This window comes from Crocuta crocuta, unplaced genomic scaffold, assembly GCF_008692635.1.
Source record: "Crocuta crocuta isolate KB4526 unplaced genomic scaffold, BGI_CrCroc_1.0 scaffold87, whole genome shotgun sequence".
NCBI lineage: Eukaryota > Metazoa > Chordata > Mammalia > Carnivora > Hyaenidae > Crocuta > Crocuta crocuta.
Window position 1 is genome coordinate 1,119,380 of NW_027532166.1, and position 15,606 is coordinate 1,134,985.

Below are 15,606 nucleotides of genomic sequence, written 5' to 3' on the forward strand. Positions count from 1 at the left end.
TTAAATACTTTACAAGTGAAACACAGCAGGTAGCAGTCATCAGTAGGCCTATAACAAAACAGTTATTTCAGAAAATAATTCTTAAAATGTATAATTTACTAGCACACCTAAACCTCTAAACTGGTAAGATAACAGCGGTAATAACAAAAAGTAGTAAAAGTAGGAAGGAATAATGAGTAATTTTTACAACACAGCCACATAATATTTGAAAGTACTTTTTAATCACTTTCTCACACATTAACAGTTTACCTATTGTTATATCAGCTTTCAAAATAGTTGCAGCTAAAACAAAGGATAAAATTCTCATTCAATTCTCAAGTCAGGTCATTGGTGAGGGAAGTGGGAAGAAAGAATTATTAAAACCAAGTAACAATGCCGATAAACTTAACTGATGCTTATCTGAAAACTGCCTCCACACAACTGGCAATTATGAACATCCATTTAAAATGGCAAGACTAGCACTATCACATAAGTTTTATGTTTCAAAATGTATTTCTACTGAAATTCTAATATACATTCTATCACTTAACACCTGCCTCTGACTTGGACATTCACATGCATTATTTTCCTCTTCATTGTATTTGTAACTTCTTTCATTTTTCATTTAAATATTAAATTCTATATTTCTGGCAATATCAGAAATGGTATTTAAGTGAATTTATTCCAGGGGCTCCTGGCTCAGTCAGTAAAGTGTCCAACTCTTGCTCTCGGCTCAAGTCATGATCCGACAGTTGGTGAGATCGAGCCCCATGTTGGGCTCTGCACTGACAACATGGAGCCTGCTTGGGATTCTCTCTCTGCCCCCGCCCCCCAAAATAAATAAACTTAAAATAAATAAATAAATAGATTTATTCCAGAATTTAAAATGACTGACAAAAGAAACACACCTTAAAATGATGCATACTGGGGCGCCTGGGTGGCTGAGTCGGTTGAGCGTCTGACTTCAGCTCAGGTCATAATCTCACGGTTCGTGGGTTCAATCCCCACGTCAGGCTCTGTGCTGACAGCTAGCTCAGAGCCTGTAGCCTGTCTTCGGATTCTGTGTCTCGCTCTGTCTCTGACCCTCCCCTGCTCACGCTGTCTCTCCCTCTCTCTCAAAAATAAATAAAACATTAAAAAAAAAATTTTTTTTAATGATGCATACAAGCACAATCTTTTCATGTGCCAAGAAAAAAGCAATCTTGAAAATAAGAACTCATACCCTGGAACCTTTAAATTTTCTCTCCTCACTACAGCTATGGATCCAATCTTCACCACTTCCCAATCATCTTATTATGAAGTCAGTATATTAAAGCAGATGAGTGTTTTATAACCCACTGTAAAACATATCAGTTTAGTTAGTAGAGTCACCTGGGGAGATTATGGGACAGTTTGGCCTTTTCCAAAGTTGCAAATCCAAGACCCTTACTTCCAAGGTCTGTGCCTTGGTTCCCTCAATGTTTCTGTCCTACTGCTCCAGCAACCTTTGTACCTCCATAGCCTTCCTGAAATGCAACCTGATTCAGATTCACCTCTACCATTTAACCTAACGATCTGATCAATCCAGTAGTAGAACTCCTTTTTTTTTTTAATGTTTTATTTATTTTTGAGAGAGAGAGAGTGACAGCATGAGCAGGGGAGGGTCAGAGAGAGAGGGAGACACAGAATCCGAAGACAGGCTCCAGGCTCTGAGCTAACTGTCAGCACAGAGCCCGATGTGGGGCTCGAACCCACGAACCGTGAGATCATGACCTGAGTTGAAGTCGGACAATTAACCGACTGAGCCGCCCAGGTGCCCCCAGTAGTAGAACTCCTTAACATACAACTGTCTCCTGATTCTCTCTCTGGGCTTATGCCTTTTTATGTAGACCTTTTTGTACCAGGACATCTGTTATTTTCTACCTTAAATCTTCAGAGTCTAGTTCAAGTCCCCCTTTCTAGACAAACAAGCCTTCCCTACCTTAACCATATAGATCTCTTAATTTCATTTAGAACTTTATTCTTCCCTAATTTGTTTATGGGAGTTAGTTAGCTTCCCAATTAAACTATACGTTCATTATGTCCCATGCTGCCTAATGCAGAATAAGCATTCTTTCACATGTTCCCTGACTAGATTCTCATCATATTATTCACTGAGCTCCTTTCATTTCAAATCTTCAAGTAAAGCAAACCAAGTATGCTACTGATTTTTATTGCTATTACCAGGGAAATTCTACAAACTTAGTAGTATTGGATAATGAATATTAATTGTAAGACTATTTGAACTATTTTTACACACAACAATTCTGACACCAAATGCATGGCGTCTTCTAACATCACTCTCCAACTCTCTAATACAAGCCGGATGTCCTACAATTCCACTCTACACTATCTACCTGGAATTAATGTTGGGTCTCACAAGTTAAGGACTCAGTCCTACAAGACTGCACCCACTTGACATACCAGTCAAAAGTCCCAAGTTGTTACTGATACTTCCAACCAACCAGCTATAAATTCAGAGGATTCTTAATTCACTCCTTGGTTTTGATAATTCATTATAATTACTCACAGAACTCAGGAAAGTGCTTTCCTTACTATTACCATTTTTTATGGAGGATACAACTCAGGAACAGCCAAATTAAAGAGATGGGCAAGGTATGGGGGAAGGGGCTTCTATGCCCTCGCTCTCCTGGTGAGCCACCCTCCCAGCACATTGCAGTGTTTACCAAAACTAAAGGAGCTACATTGCTTCCACTCTTGCCAGCAGTGCTCAACTACTCCAAAGATTTGATAGCTCTATTCTCCCCTTCCCAACTGCATTAGGTGAAAACACCATTCTTTGTCAGGCTTTTCTGCTTTAAACACATACCGTTCCCTTGGGCTGGAATGCCCTCCATTTTTTTTTTTAAGATTTTTATTTTTAAGTAATCTCTATACCCAATGTAGGGCTCAAACTTAACAACCCCCAATGAAGAGCTCAATGCTCCACCAACTGAGCCAGCCAGGTGCCCTCAAAATGCCCTGCTCTTTCTTTTATCCAGCTAGCAAAACCCTACTCACTCTTCAAACAGTAATGTTTTAAAAAACAACTTTCTCTATGAAGTCCTCTTCCTTCCTTCCACATTTTCTGCCCTCTGGTCTTGGGGGAAGGAAGGAACCATCACTCCCTTAGCTACTTGGAAACAATGACTAACAAATACTTTTATTATTGGACTTATTTGTATTATATTTTTCAGTACTACTTACTGGGTACTATACCACAATGCAAGCATTAAACACTCAGATACTTGTTAAAAAAAACAAGAATGCATAATGGTCCCAATTTAAGTTCAACTATAATTTGAGTGAACAATTTCTTCTAGTCAAGACAAGATCATTCGTTCTAATAATCTTTTATCACCCTCTATGTGCCTGCATACCCAAAAGATTCCTGGTGACACCCTCATGTCTACTGCAGCATTATTTACAATAGCCAAGATATGGAAGCAACCTAAGTGTCCACTTGACAGATGAATAAAGATGTAGTGCATACATACACACACACACACACACACACACACACACACACACTGGAATGTTACTTAGACATGAAAAAAAAAAACATGAGATTTTGCCATCTGTGACAACATAGACAGACCCAGAGGGTATTTTGCTAAGTGAAATAAGCCAGATAGAGAAAGACAAACAGTCTATGATTACATTTACATGTGGAACCAAAAGACCAAAATATATGAATAAACAAACAAAAAGTAAAAACTGACCCATAAATACAGAGAACAAACTGATAGTTGCCAGAGGGGAGGAATGTGGAGGGATGGGTAAAATGGATGACGAGGAGTGGGAGATACAGGCTTCCAGTTATGGAATGAATAGTCACGCAGATAAAAGGTAGAGCATAGGGAATATGATATCGTAACAGCATTGTACGGCAACAGACAGTAATAGCTACACTTGTGTTCAACATAGCATAATGTATAGAGCAGTACAATCACTATGCTGTACACCTGAAACTAATATAACACTGTATATCAACTATTCTTCAATTAAAAAAAAAAAAGGATTCACTGGTGAATAAAAATATTAGCTTATACTTTCCCAGGTTCAGATCAGGGCTTTTAAACTGTATCTTTCCACCATTTCCCAACTCCTAAATTAAGACCTTGGCACTACAATTTCTCAGTAATATCAAAATTGTGCATGTTAATAAACATTTCAATACAGGAAGCACTTTCCATCCACCAAACTTTTTAGAACAAATGTCTAACCAATAAGATACACTAAGGAAGTAGTGACAAATATTAAGCTACATGGTACTTCAAAAGCGGCTCTGCTAATCCCACCCACATCTGAACAGTCGTTCTGCACCTTCTACTTCCTACACCCTAATCTGTTTGCACTAAGCTATTACTCCATTTTTTTTTAGAAGAGCTGATTTGAGATATAATTCACATGCCACACAATTCCTTGATTTAAAGCATACATTTCAGAGTGGTGCAACCATCACCGCAATCAATTTTATAACATTTTCATCATCTCAAAAAGAAATCCATACCATTTAGCAGTCACTCTCTGTATTAGTCAGCATTCTTAAGAGAAACAGAACCGATAAATAGGACGTGCGTTATGTATACAGAGAGATTTATTTTGAGGAATTGGCTCACATGACTGTGTAGACTGTCGGGCCTGAAACATGCAGGGCAGGCCAGCAGCCTAGAGACACAGGGAAGAGTTGCTGAGTATGACCGTTCTATGAAGGCAGAATTCCTTCCTTCAGAAGAACCTCAGTTTTTTCTCTTAAGGGCTTCAACTAACTGAATGAGGCCAAGCCTCTTTCTGAAGGGTAATCTGCTTTACTCAACGTCTACTGATTTAAAGGCTAATCACATTTTAAAAGTACCTTCACAGAAACATCTAGACTGGTATTTGACTAAAAACTGGATACTGTGGCCTAGCCAAGTTGACATATAAAATTAACCATCACACCCCGTTATTCGCAAACGCTGGCAACCACTAATCTACTTTCTCTCTATGGAATTGCCTATTCTACACATTTCATACAAACAGAATGATACAACATGTGGCCTTTTGGGGCCAGCTTCTTTCACTTGGCATAGCGTTTTCAAGGCTCATCAATGCTGTAGTATGTAGCAGTACATAATTCCATTTTATTGCTGAATAGTATTCCATTATATGGTATACCACATTTTATTTATCCATTCATCAGTTGATGGTAAATTTGGGTTCTTCCCACTTTTTTTTTATCACTATGAATAATGCTACTATGAAAATTCATACAAGTTCCTGCACGGACATATGCTTTCATTACTCTTGGTATATATATTCTTAAGAGTAGAATTGCTAGATTATACGGCAACTCCATAACATTCCTTTTTACCATGCAAACTGCTGAAAAATTCAAAACTACAAATTTTGTTCATTCTACAAACATAACTACCATTGCTATACTGGTAACATACAGCATGATCTTATTTTCCAGCCCTAAATTTCTGAAATAGAAGGAACCTTATAGAATTTCTGAAATAGAAGGAACCTTATAACTAGCATCTAATAATATAGTTAATATTTCAATAAACAAAAAACCAAGAGTCATTTTTTCTGTAACAGATTTACTTATAGGGGGGTCACACATACATAGATACACACACATTCTATTTAAAACACAACCTCCTGGGGCGCCTGGTGGCTCAGTCGGTTGGGCATCTGACCTCGGCTCAAGTCATGATCTCACAGTTCACAGGTTCAAGCCCTGCTTCAGGCTCTGGGCTGATAGCTTAGAGCATGGAGCTGGCTTCAGATTCTCTACCTCCCTCTCCCTCCGCCCCTTCCCCGCTCATGCTCTCTCTTTCTCAAAAATAAATACACATTAAAAATTTTTTTAATAAATAAATAAAACACAACTTCTAAACATACTAAACTTAGAAATTATCTGATGAAAGAAAAAAGTTTATTTTTTATTATAGTATCTGAACAGTGATACTCCAGTATCCTTACATTTAAAGAGCTGTTTTTATTCAATCTGTAAAATGTTAAGTGATCAATAAATACTGTTTGAGAAGCTAATCTTCAATTAAAACTCTAGACTGATTGGGGTGCCTCAGTCGGTTAAGCGTCCGACTTCAGCTCAGGTCATGACCTCACAGTTCATGGGTTCAAGCCCTGCATCGAGCTCTCTGCTGCCAGCTCAGAGCCTGGAGCCTGTACAGATTCTGTGTCTCCCTCTCTCTGCTCCTCTCCGGCTTATACTCTATCTCTCTCTCAAAAAATAAATAAACATTAAAATTTTTTTTTCAAAAACCTCTAAACTGATTTACTATACAAAATATCTAAGAGCTATTTGACAATACAGTTTTTATTTAACGTATTTTTTTCTTCTGATCATATTTTTCACTAACAGGCTGATGATGACATTAATGATTAAGAATGTTGAGGTAGCAAGAGTGGTCGAAGGTGTGCATTCTGCAATCAGATGACTGGAGTCTGAATCCTGACTCCACTACTTTGTTACCCTGAAGAAATTCCTTCACCTCTCTGAACCTCAGTTTTCTAATCTGTAAACAGGATAATACTACTACCTACTTCAAAAGTTTGTTGTGAGGATTAAATGAGATAATGCACATTAACTCTTAGCACACCACCTGGTAAATAATAAATGATAGCTATTAATTTTACAGTACTCTAGATGCTGGTCAGAACTCAGAGCATATTACCATATTTCAGATAAGCCTGCCACAACTTACTTAATATCATCAGCTAAAAAGTACATTTTAAAAAAAATTTTTGAGAGAGTGCACATGCACATGAATAGAAGAGAGACAGAGAGGGAGAGAGAGAATCCCAAGCAGGCTCCATAAGCCTGACACATGGCTAGATCCCACAAACCATGAGTTCATGATCTGAGCCAAAATCAAGAGTCAGAGGCTTAACTGAGTGAGCCATCTAGGTGCCCCAAAAGAATATTTTAAATTATGATCCAATCACTTATGAAAAAAGTAACAGAAAACCATGTTTCTTTACCTACATACCCAAGTAGGTAAATGCAAAGAAAAAGTTTTGAAAATTATGTACCAAACTAATATTAACAGTTACTTCTGGAGTAGGGGAAGAGAATGGGAGGTACCTATGTTCAGGAAGACATATTCTCTATATAGTTTCCTATTGTTTGAATTTTTGAGAATTTATTCCTGATATTTGCATAAGTAATAAATAAGAAGTAACAGCATTAAAGTCCATATTGGAAATTCATTCTGCTTGGCTCGGCCAGAACAAGTCAGCAGTTACAAACATAGACAAACCTATAAGCCTAAAAGAATTGACAAAACTTAATACAAATAAATAAGAAAACAAAGTTTCTTATATCTTTAAATTAAAATCTAACCCAAATTATATATTTGACAAGGAATACAATACTAATCACCAAAAACTTCCATGTTTTCAAGTGCCTATATAAACTTTTTAACTTTTTTTCTTTATACTCATTAGGAATTCTCCTTAAAGGATAAAAGATTTACATGGGAGGCAAGTTTTTCCAAGGTTGTTTCAGTCATTTGCATAAATACCAAATCCAAATCAGCTGCCACAATGCAAACCTAAGAAAAAAATATATTCATTGCTGGAAGTATTAGAGGTATGTTTAAAAAATGCTAGCTGACTCAGAGAAATAATTAACTCAGGTTCACAGTCTTTGAAAGTCTGTCATATGATAAGCATTTCAGTTACGCTCCCAGAAAATAATAACTTAGCCTATCTTTCAAAAGAGCAAAAGATAAATTTTCATTATAACAGTTCTGTCCATAATAAGATAGTTTAAAATAAATGTCTAGCAGTTGGCTTTCATTTCGGGGGGCCGGGGGGGAGGTGATGGAGTGGAATGTAGATTCTGGTCCCAACTCCCATAGTTACTAATAGATGACCTTGTACCAACAACCTCTAAACATCCAACTCCTTTAGGATAAAATGCACCTAGCCTGTTGCTGCTCTAACTACCTCCTAAGAGTGTTACACAGATCAAGTGAAATAAGAAAGTACTCTGACTATAAAATCTTTAAAAGTAGTATTTTGCATGAGAATGGATATGTATGTAATACATATAAAATTAATGCCACCAAACACAGGATTATCTATGGTCCCAAAACGGTTAGCAAAGTGTCTTGCACACTGCAAATTCTCAATAAGTAATGATTTGTACAAAGACTACCTATTGGTAATTGAGTCCATGATCTCAAATTAAGAACTAATTCAAAGGACCTTCCGGCCTTTGACCCCCCTCAGGGTTTGTAGAAGTACAGACTTCTCCATTGTTCGTACATCGCTCACTCAAACATTTATGTAGTGCCTATCCCCTTGTTCTCAAGAGCTCACATCTGGCAGGGCAATAGCACATTTGCATTATAGTTATTTTGTTGTCTGTGTCCCATAATGAAATTATATACAAAGTTCTATGGGAGTATAAAGGAAGCAGCAATTAATTCTTTAGTCAGTGGGAGTTAGGGAAGGTTTCTCACTGGAACTGGGCCTCAAGGGATGAAGGGGAAAGGTCATTCTGGAAGACAAAATAGCAAAAAAGGCACTTGTTCTAGGAACAGTGAGCACTGTCACACAGCTACTGCACAGAGTATGGGGCAGAGGGGAAAAAAGAATAAGAGAAGTTGGAGCTGGAAAAAGGAGAAATGAGAGATTCTGAATGGGTGCTTACATCACGTTAAAAATTAGGGGCGCCTGGGTAGCTCAGTCGGTTGAGCGTTCGACTTCAGCTCAGGTCATGATCTCACGGTTCATGGGTTCGAGCCCCATGTCGGGCTCTGTGCTGACAGCTCAGAGCCTGGAGCCTGTTTCGGATTCTGTTTCTCCCTCTCTCTCTGACCCTCCCCTGCTCATGCTGTCTCTCTCTCAGAAACAAATAAAACATTAAAAAAAAAATTAATGGGGCAACAATTAAGATCTTTGAGATTTGTAAACTGTTCATTCACTTGTAGTGGCAGCGAAAGGAGCGCCAGCAGAGAGTCCTTAGAACATTTCCGCAGCTCACAAATGCCATCATTTTTCTTGATTCAAGTAACTGACATACATTAAGAACCAATCTCACAACCTTTTCACTTAAGTCTAAATGACAGACACTCTCCTCTCTATTTACCAAAGAGAATAGATACTAAGCTCTAACATAAATACCACTTGAAAAAACCAAATAGGAGACTGAGAAGGTAGGCAAAGCATAGATTAAACCTAACAAGTAAAGTCAAATACCTAAACAGGAAAAAAAAAAAGTTTCAAGTATCTATACCATCCATATTTTTAACAGCTTGAATAGATAAAATGTTTCATGTTTCATTAATTTTCCACTATTGTGAACAGTGTGAAAGGAATCTGTGTTCGGATATACAACTTGGCCTTCTAAACATGTTTACATCAATGTTTCTTAAACATAATATTGGTCAATTATAATGCTTTCTCACAAAAACCAGCACCTCTTAATGAGGTTTTTACTTCTATCAACAAAAAAGTCTGGTAAAACAATACACAAACAAATAAAATCAACGATCTCCTAAAAGCTGAGGCCAGGATCTTTGCTGTCAGGTTAGATATGGGGAAGAAGAAGAAAGGCATTATCTTGGCTATCAAATTCTGGGGATTCTTCCCTTGCAATGACTTCTTTGCAATGTCCTTTGAATGTGACATATCATACCTGCTTTTATGCCTTTACTTCATCAAGTCTCACCCAGAACTCCTTCTCCTGTTATTTACATCTGCCTTACTTTAAGTCCTAAGGTCTACCTCAAATTGTATCCCATCCATGAATCATCCCTAAAAATCTCCAGAATTTACAGAACCTCTCTTTTTGCTCAAGTCCTAATAGGCAAGATAATTTGTCTTTTCTCACTTTCTGGCATTTAATAATTTCTATTCCTACTGTGAGCCTGGTCTATGTCCTTACAAAATTACATCATATCTAAACTGTTATAAAGCCTTGGAGTAGCAGAGTAGTTAAGAGCTTGGGTTCTAGACTCTAGAGTTAAGAGTCCAAATACCTACATTCGAATCCTGGCTCTACCACGTAATAGCTATGTGAATTTAGGTAAATTAATCTAATCTAATCTCTTTGTGCCTTAATTTCCTCATAAGTTAATATGGGAAAAATAAGCACCTATCTTAAATAGTTATTTAAGGATTAATTGTTAACATGTAAAGCAGTTAAAACAGGGCACGGTACACAGTTACTGCACAAAGAGTGTTAATTAAGCAGTTACCCATTTGTCCTCGCTCCAGGCCTCCCTACAGTGTGTTGTTGTATGACTTTTAAATGGTGGTTCTGTTACATCAGTGCACAGAACTTTCCCTGGTCTTCCACAGTGCGTGGATCCATGCCCTTGGTAATTAAGGCACTCCACAACTATCTACTCAGCTTCAGTTACTCAGCATCTACTTTATACAAAATAATAAGAGACAGATAAAATATAAGGCAGACACACCTTCTCTTTCAGGGTCTGACAACTAATTATAAAAAAGAATTCAAACATAAGATGTCACACAGAATGGATGTTCACCCATAGCTACTCTCCAAAAACACTTTCCAATCCAACAAAATTGATTTCATCAGTGATTGGAAGATGTCAAACTCATTCAAAACTACCTGCTTTCGTGTGTTTTATTCTACCCTCAACTGCTCAAAACACACAAAATCCACACAAAAAGGATACCTTTTCTTAGTGTGTACCTATCCGCCTCTATTTTAAAGTCAAATTCAAACACCATCACTCTTGCATTTAAATTTATTTAATACCATCTTGTCTCAATCGACTGTTCTCAAAGTGTATAGTCATCCTCTCTATCCAAAATATAGGTTCCTAGGGGCCCCAGGGCGGCTCAGTCAGTTAAGCATCAGCTTCAGCTCAGGTCATGATCTCATGGTTCGTGGGTTTGAGCCCTGCGTCGGGCTCTGTGCTGATGGCTAGCTCAGAGCCTAGAGCCTGTCTTCGGATTCTATGTCTCCCTCTGTCTCTGACCCTCCCCTGCTCACACTGTCTCTCTCTCTCAAAATTAAATAAAACATTAAAAAAAATTTTTTTTTAATATATAGGTTCCTAGAAAGAAGGAGTAACAATCTCTTACTAGTTGTTTTCTTTCCTCTCATCACTGTGCTTCCACTAAAACAGATCATGATAGAACAGGTGCTCAAAAATATGCTCTGAATTTAAGTAAAAAAGTGAAACTGGAAGTAGAATACTCCTCCTCCTACTACTTATTACTAATTACTAAGTAAACTACAGTAAGAGTGGACATAGACCACTATATCAACCACTAGACTATCACTTTCCACAAAGCCTCAAATCCAGTGGGACCATCCAAATCCGGAGGCAGTCCACTCACTATCCCTTCTATATAACCACCATATGGAGAGATTTGCTTCTTCAGTGGTACCTGGGAACAATAGAAGGATTTAAAACTATTCTATTATCAGCCATCTCATTTCAAGAGCTTGACCTCCAAAAAGAAGTGAAGGATGATACTCAGGGCCAGCATCCAAACAGAGCAAAAACCAACTGCTACACCCTTAAATAGATGATTTGGGAAAACTTATTAAATTCCGCTTTGTCACAAACCTGTTGCCCTCCAACAAGCAGGTTTTAAGTGCCATAATACATTCTACACACTAAGCATTAAAAAGTATCACCCAGGGGCACCTGGGTGGCTCAGTCGGTTAAGTGACCAACATTTAATTTCAGCTCAGGTCACAAACTCACAGTTCAGGGATCGAGCCCCACATCAGGCTCACACACTCTCTCAAAATACATAAATAAAAAAACATTTTTTTAAAAAGAGCATCACCTAGATTTCCATGTGCCTATGTTTTCCAAATTTTCTACAATGAACATGTATTACCTGAATAATCAGAAAGGTTCAAGTGTTTATTACTTCTTCCAGCTCTTTATTTTTGAGAGAGAGAGAGAGAGAGCGAGCGAGCGAGCACAGGGAGGGGCAGAAAGAGAGGGAGAGAGACAGAATCCCAACCAGGCCCTGCACTGTCGGCACAAAGCCCAAAGTGGGGCTCAAACCCAGGAACCATGAGATCATGACCTGAGCCAAAATCAAGAGTGAGACGCTTAACTGACCAAGCCACTCAGGCGCCCCATTACCTCCTCCAGCTTTTATTGGATCTCTCTTAATGGCCAGTGCCGAATACAAAAATCACAAGTTAGAAGTCAACCAAAGGGCATATTACTCCAATTTTCCACCTCCCAAGGAAAGTGCCAATTTGAACAAAGTTCCCAACTTCATAGGTTTTTAAAAATTATTTCTACATATGCCATCACATGAAAGAAAAGCAATTCTCATTACCTTCCTAAGACTCCTCAGCAATATACCAAGTTGCAAAGAGCTGCCTAAATGGTTCCTTCTTTCCCTACCTTAAATGCCCTCCTCCCTAAGTATTGATGCCTTTAAGAAGGGCCAGAAACAGAGTGCTAACTAATTTATATGATTATCTCAATCCTCAAAACAGTAGGTACCATTATTATCCCCAGAAGAGAAAACTAAAGTTTCAAGACATTTGAAAAATAAAAGCTTGGGGGTGCCTGGGAGACTCAGTTGGTTAAGCATCTGACTCAATTCTGGCCCAGGTCATGATCTCACAGTTTGTGAGTTCAAGCCCCACATCAGTCTCTATGCTGACAGCATGAAGTATGCTTAAGATTCTCTCTCTCTTGGGGCGCCTGGGTGGCTTAGTCGGTTACGCGTCCGACTTAGGTCACGATCTCACCGTTCGTGGGTTCGAGCCCCGCATCGGGCTCTGTGCTGACTGCCAGCTCAGAGCCTGGAGCCTGTTTCAATCTGTGACTCCCTCTCTCTCTGACCCTCCCCTGCTCACGCTGTCTCTCTCTCTCTCCTAGAAATAAATTAAAAAAAAAACAAAAAACATTAAAAAAAAAAAAAAGATTCTCTCTCTCTTCCCCTTCCCAGCTCATGTTCTCTCTCTCTCTCTCAAAATGAAATTAAATTAAAAGAAAAACTTCTGAGGTGAGCTTACAGGAGGGGATTCTGGTAATGTACAAAGAAATTTGCTGGGAATATATATTAGGCTCAATGATTTTTGCTAGGAGAAATCCTCAAACAGAATATTTCACACAGAAAGCATAACTAATATTTGGCCACACTGTGTGTTTTCTTTGACACTGTGTATTTCAGGATACCTGGCACATAATAGGTGCCAATAAAAACATGTCTGTTCAAACCTAAATTTTAAATAATTCATAAAACAATTTGATTACATGGCAAAATCTGACAGGTTATTTGTTTTAACTAGATTAGTTTGTACAACAATCAATAATTATATTTACACCTAAAGTAATAACCTCATATCCTGAAGTGTTTTTAGCTAAAGCAGAAAAAAAGTGAAAATGGTGGAAATAAGCTGTGTATCTTTTAAAGTTTTTCTCATTACAAAATTCCACTCAAAATTTTAACATGTCATCTCAATTTATACAATACTATTGATTTATTCTTAGCCATCTTAAAATAACCTATCGTGAGAGTTTTAGTATAGCCATGAAAAGCACTGTTCATTTAACCAATATTTTTCAAATAAGTAAAAGAAAAAATCTGAGCCACCTTTGAGTAGTGTATCAAAGAAGGTGCATCTGCAGATTATGTAGTGTAAGGAAACCTGTTATCTGATTAAGTTGGACCTTAGCTGAGACAAAATGGTAAAGCTGATTAAGTTAGGGCACAAGCAGTTAACTGATGTTTGAATTTGATAGCTGGTAGGATGAGTTCTGTGAACACTCACTTTAAATGATTATGGGTAATTTACGAAGTCTTTTAGGCATCTACACTTAAGTTTCCAGGGAGAAAAAAAGGTCTGTTCCATAGGTAAATGAACATCTGGTGTTATACAGAAAAATTAACATATTTTTCAGTTCTCATCCTACACACAGAGTAGGGCATAGGTATTATGCAAGCACAATCTTTTCCTCCTTTCTTTGAAAAATGATTTATATAATAATTCTTTAATTCAGTAGCAACAGAAATATTTTTTTTTGAGTCTCAGGCTTCTTTCATTTCAAAACACTACTCTTGAAGACTTAAATTCTTCTTTTAAAAAGACTTAATCATTTAACTCAGAAACAGAGCAAAAGGTCAGGAGGTGAAACCCAAGGTATTCCTATTAGTCTTACATAACTTACTCTAAATTGGAACTGATTCAATAGCTCAACTAAAACCTGAGGTATAAGCACAAAAATGAGCTTAGTATACTCTCCACACATAAAAGAGTTTTAAAAATTGAAAGGCCCTTACTTTTTTTTCTTGTATTCTTAAGCTATAAGCACCCACTACAGAATTAGGGTGCCGACGTAAAAATACAAAAGAGTCACACTTAAAGAGCATTAAATTCATCCTATCACCTCGAAGTAATGCAATTGACAGAATTCGATATAATTTCAGAAAATAAATTAATTTCTTAACACTTATTTTTAAATATCACCTCTGTAAGTGTGCGTTAAGTATTTTTTTAAGTTCTTGCAGGGAATGTCAAAAAGTAATTTTCAAAAGCAATACATGTATATTTATCCATCTTGCAAACAAAACTGAAAATGTAAAGTTACAGTTATTAGTGCTTAATGAAATTGACTTTGAAAATTGCAAATTACTCCTTCAAGGTAAATATGTATCAAATCTTTCAAAAATGTAAATTTACACAAACAACTGTCCTTACTAGGAAGGCTCTGATCTGAACTCAATTAAAAGCTATGTTGTTAACTACATCTCACGCTGAGACACCTGAGCCTCAGTGTAACACCGGCCACGGATTCCCTGCATTGCTTCAGAAACTGCTGCTGGCTTTATTAAAGCACTCAACTGCAAATCCACCTTTCTAAAAAGACTGGAAGCAAGAAGCCAAGTTTCACTATCTAGTTTTCCAAAATGAATTAGGGTTTGGGATTTCACTGGGAATGACCACATTATCAAGATGCCATCGCCCTCCCCAGGCATTTAATTACAGTACCTTCTCTGTTTCCATTCAACCACCTCAACTAAACTTCCAAAAGAATCAGACACACAAAAAGTTGCTTCCGTGGCCTTGCTGAGAGTCTCCTCTGGGTGCAAACCCTAGGATTCTGCGTGTATTAGGCAGAAAGGGCAAAGGGAAACAAAAGTAAAGATTGTTAGATTACGTGGTGACATTACCTTGCCCGTCTTGTGATCAAACCAGACGAGAGCATGGTTCCTTGACAGCACTTTGCAATCAAAGGTAGCATTATTCTGCGCTGGTCGACAGCGGGCCACGGAGCGGCCGATTTTAATAGGTTCGTCCAGGTAGACATGGCGCTCCTGAAACGGGTGCGAGTTCGGGCGGCAAGTGAAGATGGCCAAGGCTGACGGCATCGAGGACAGACTGCGGTGTCTCTCCTACCAAGGGACAAAGAGGAGTTCCACCGGATCCGGGCTGCCCTTCACAAGCCTTTACCCCCCCTATCCCCCCCAAAATTTTAAATTAAAACAAACTGCGCATTGTCTAAGCATAACCAGTGAACATCAACAACTCTTCACTTGAGGGGGAAGACAAGCCAGCGCAAGCCCCATCACCTCCTTTAAAACCCAGCAGCGCCCTGATCACCCAAAGTCCCCAACTGGCAG

At 38.1% G+C, this 15,606-nt stretch overlaps 1 protein-coding gene across 31 annotated transcripts in view; it reads right to left on the bottom strand.

The window, feature by feature from the left end:
* SLMAP (sarcolemma associated protein) overlaps nt 1-15,363 on the bottom strand; it is a 149,013-nt gene extending 133,650 nt beyond the window's left edge. For 27 of the 31 annotated variants that reach the window (XM_077776641.1, XM_077776633.1, XM_077776638.1 and 24 more), the window contains exon 1: nt 15,157-15,359. In XM_077776641.1, the coding sequence (XP_077632767.1) occupies nt 15,157-15,354 (198 nt within the window). In that variant the 5' untranslated portion in view covers nt 15,355-15,359. Of the gene's footprint in view, nt 1-15,156 lie in introns of all 31 variants that reach the window. The other 4 variants (XM_077776642.1, XM_077776634.1, XM_077776626.1 and 1 more) reach the window with 1 other exon arrangement.
* Between the last annotated feature and the right edge of the window lie 243 nt (nt 15,364-15,606).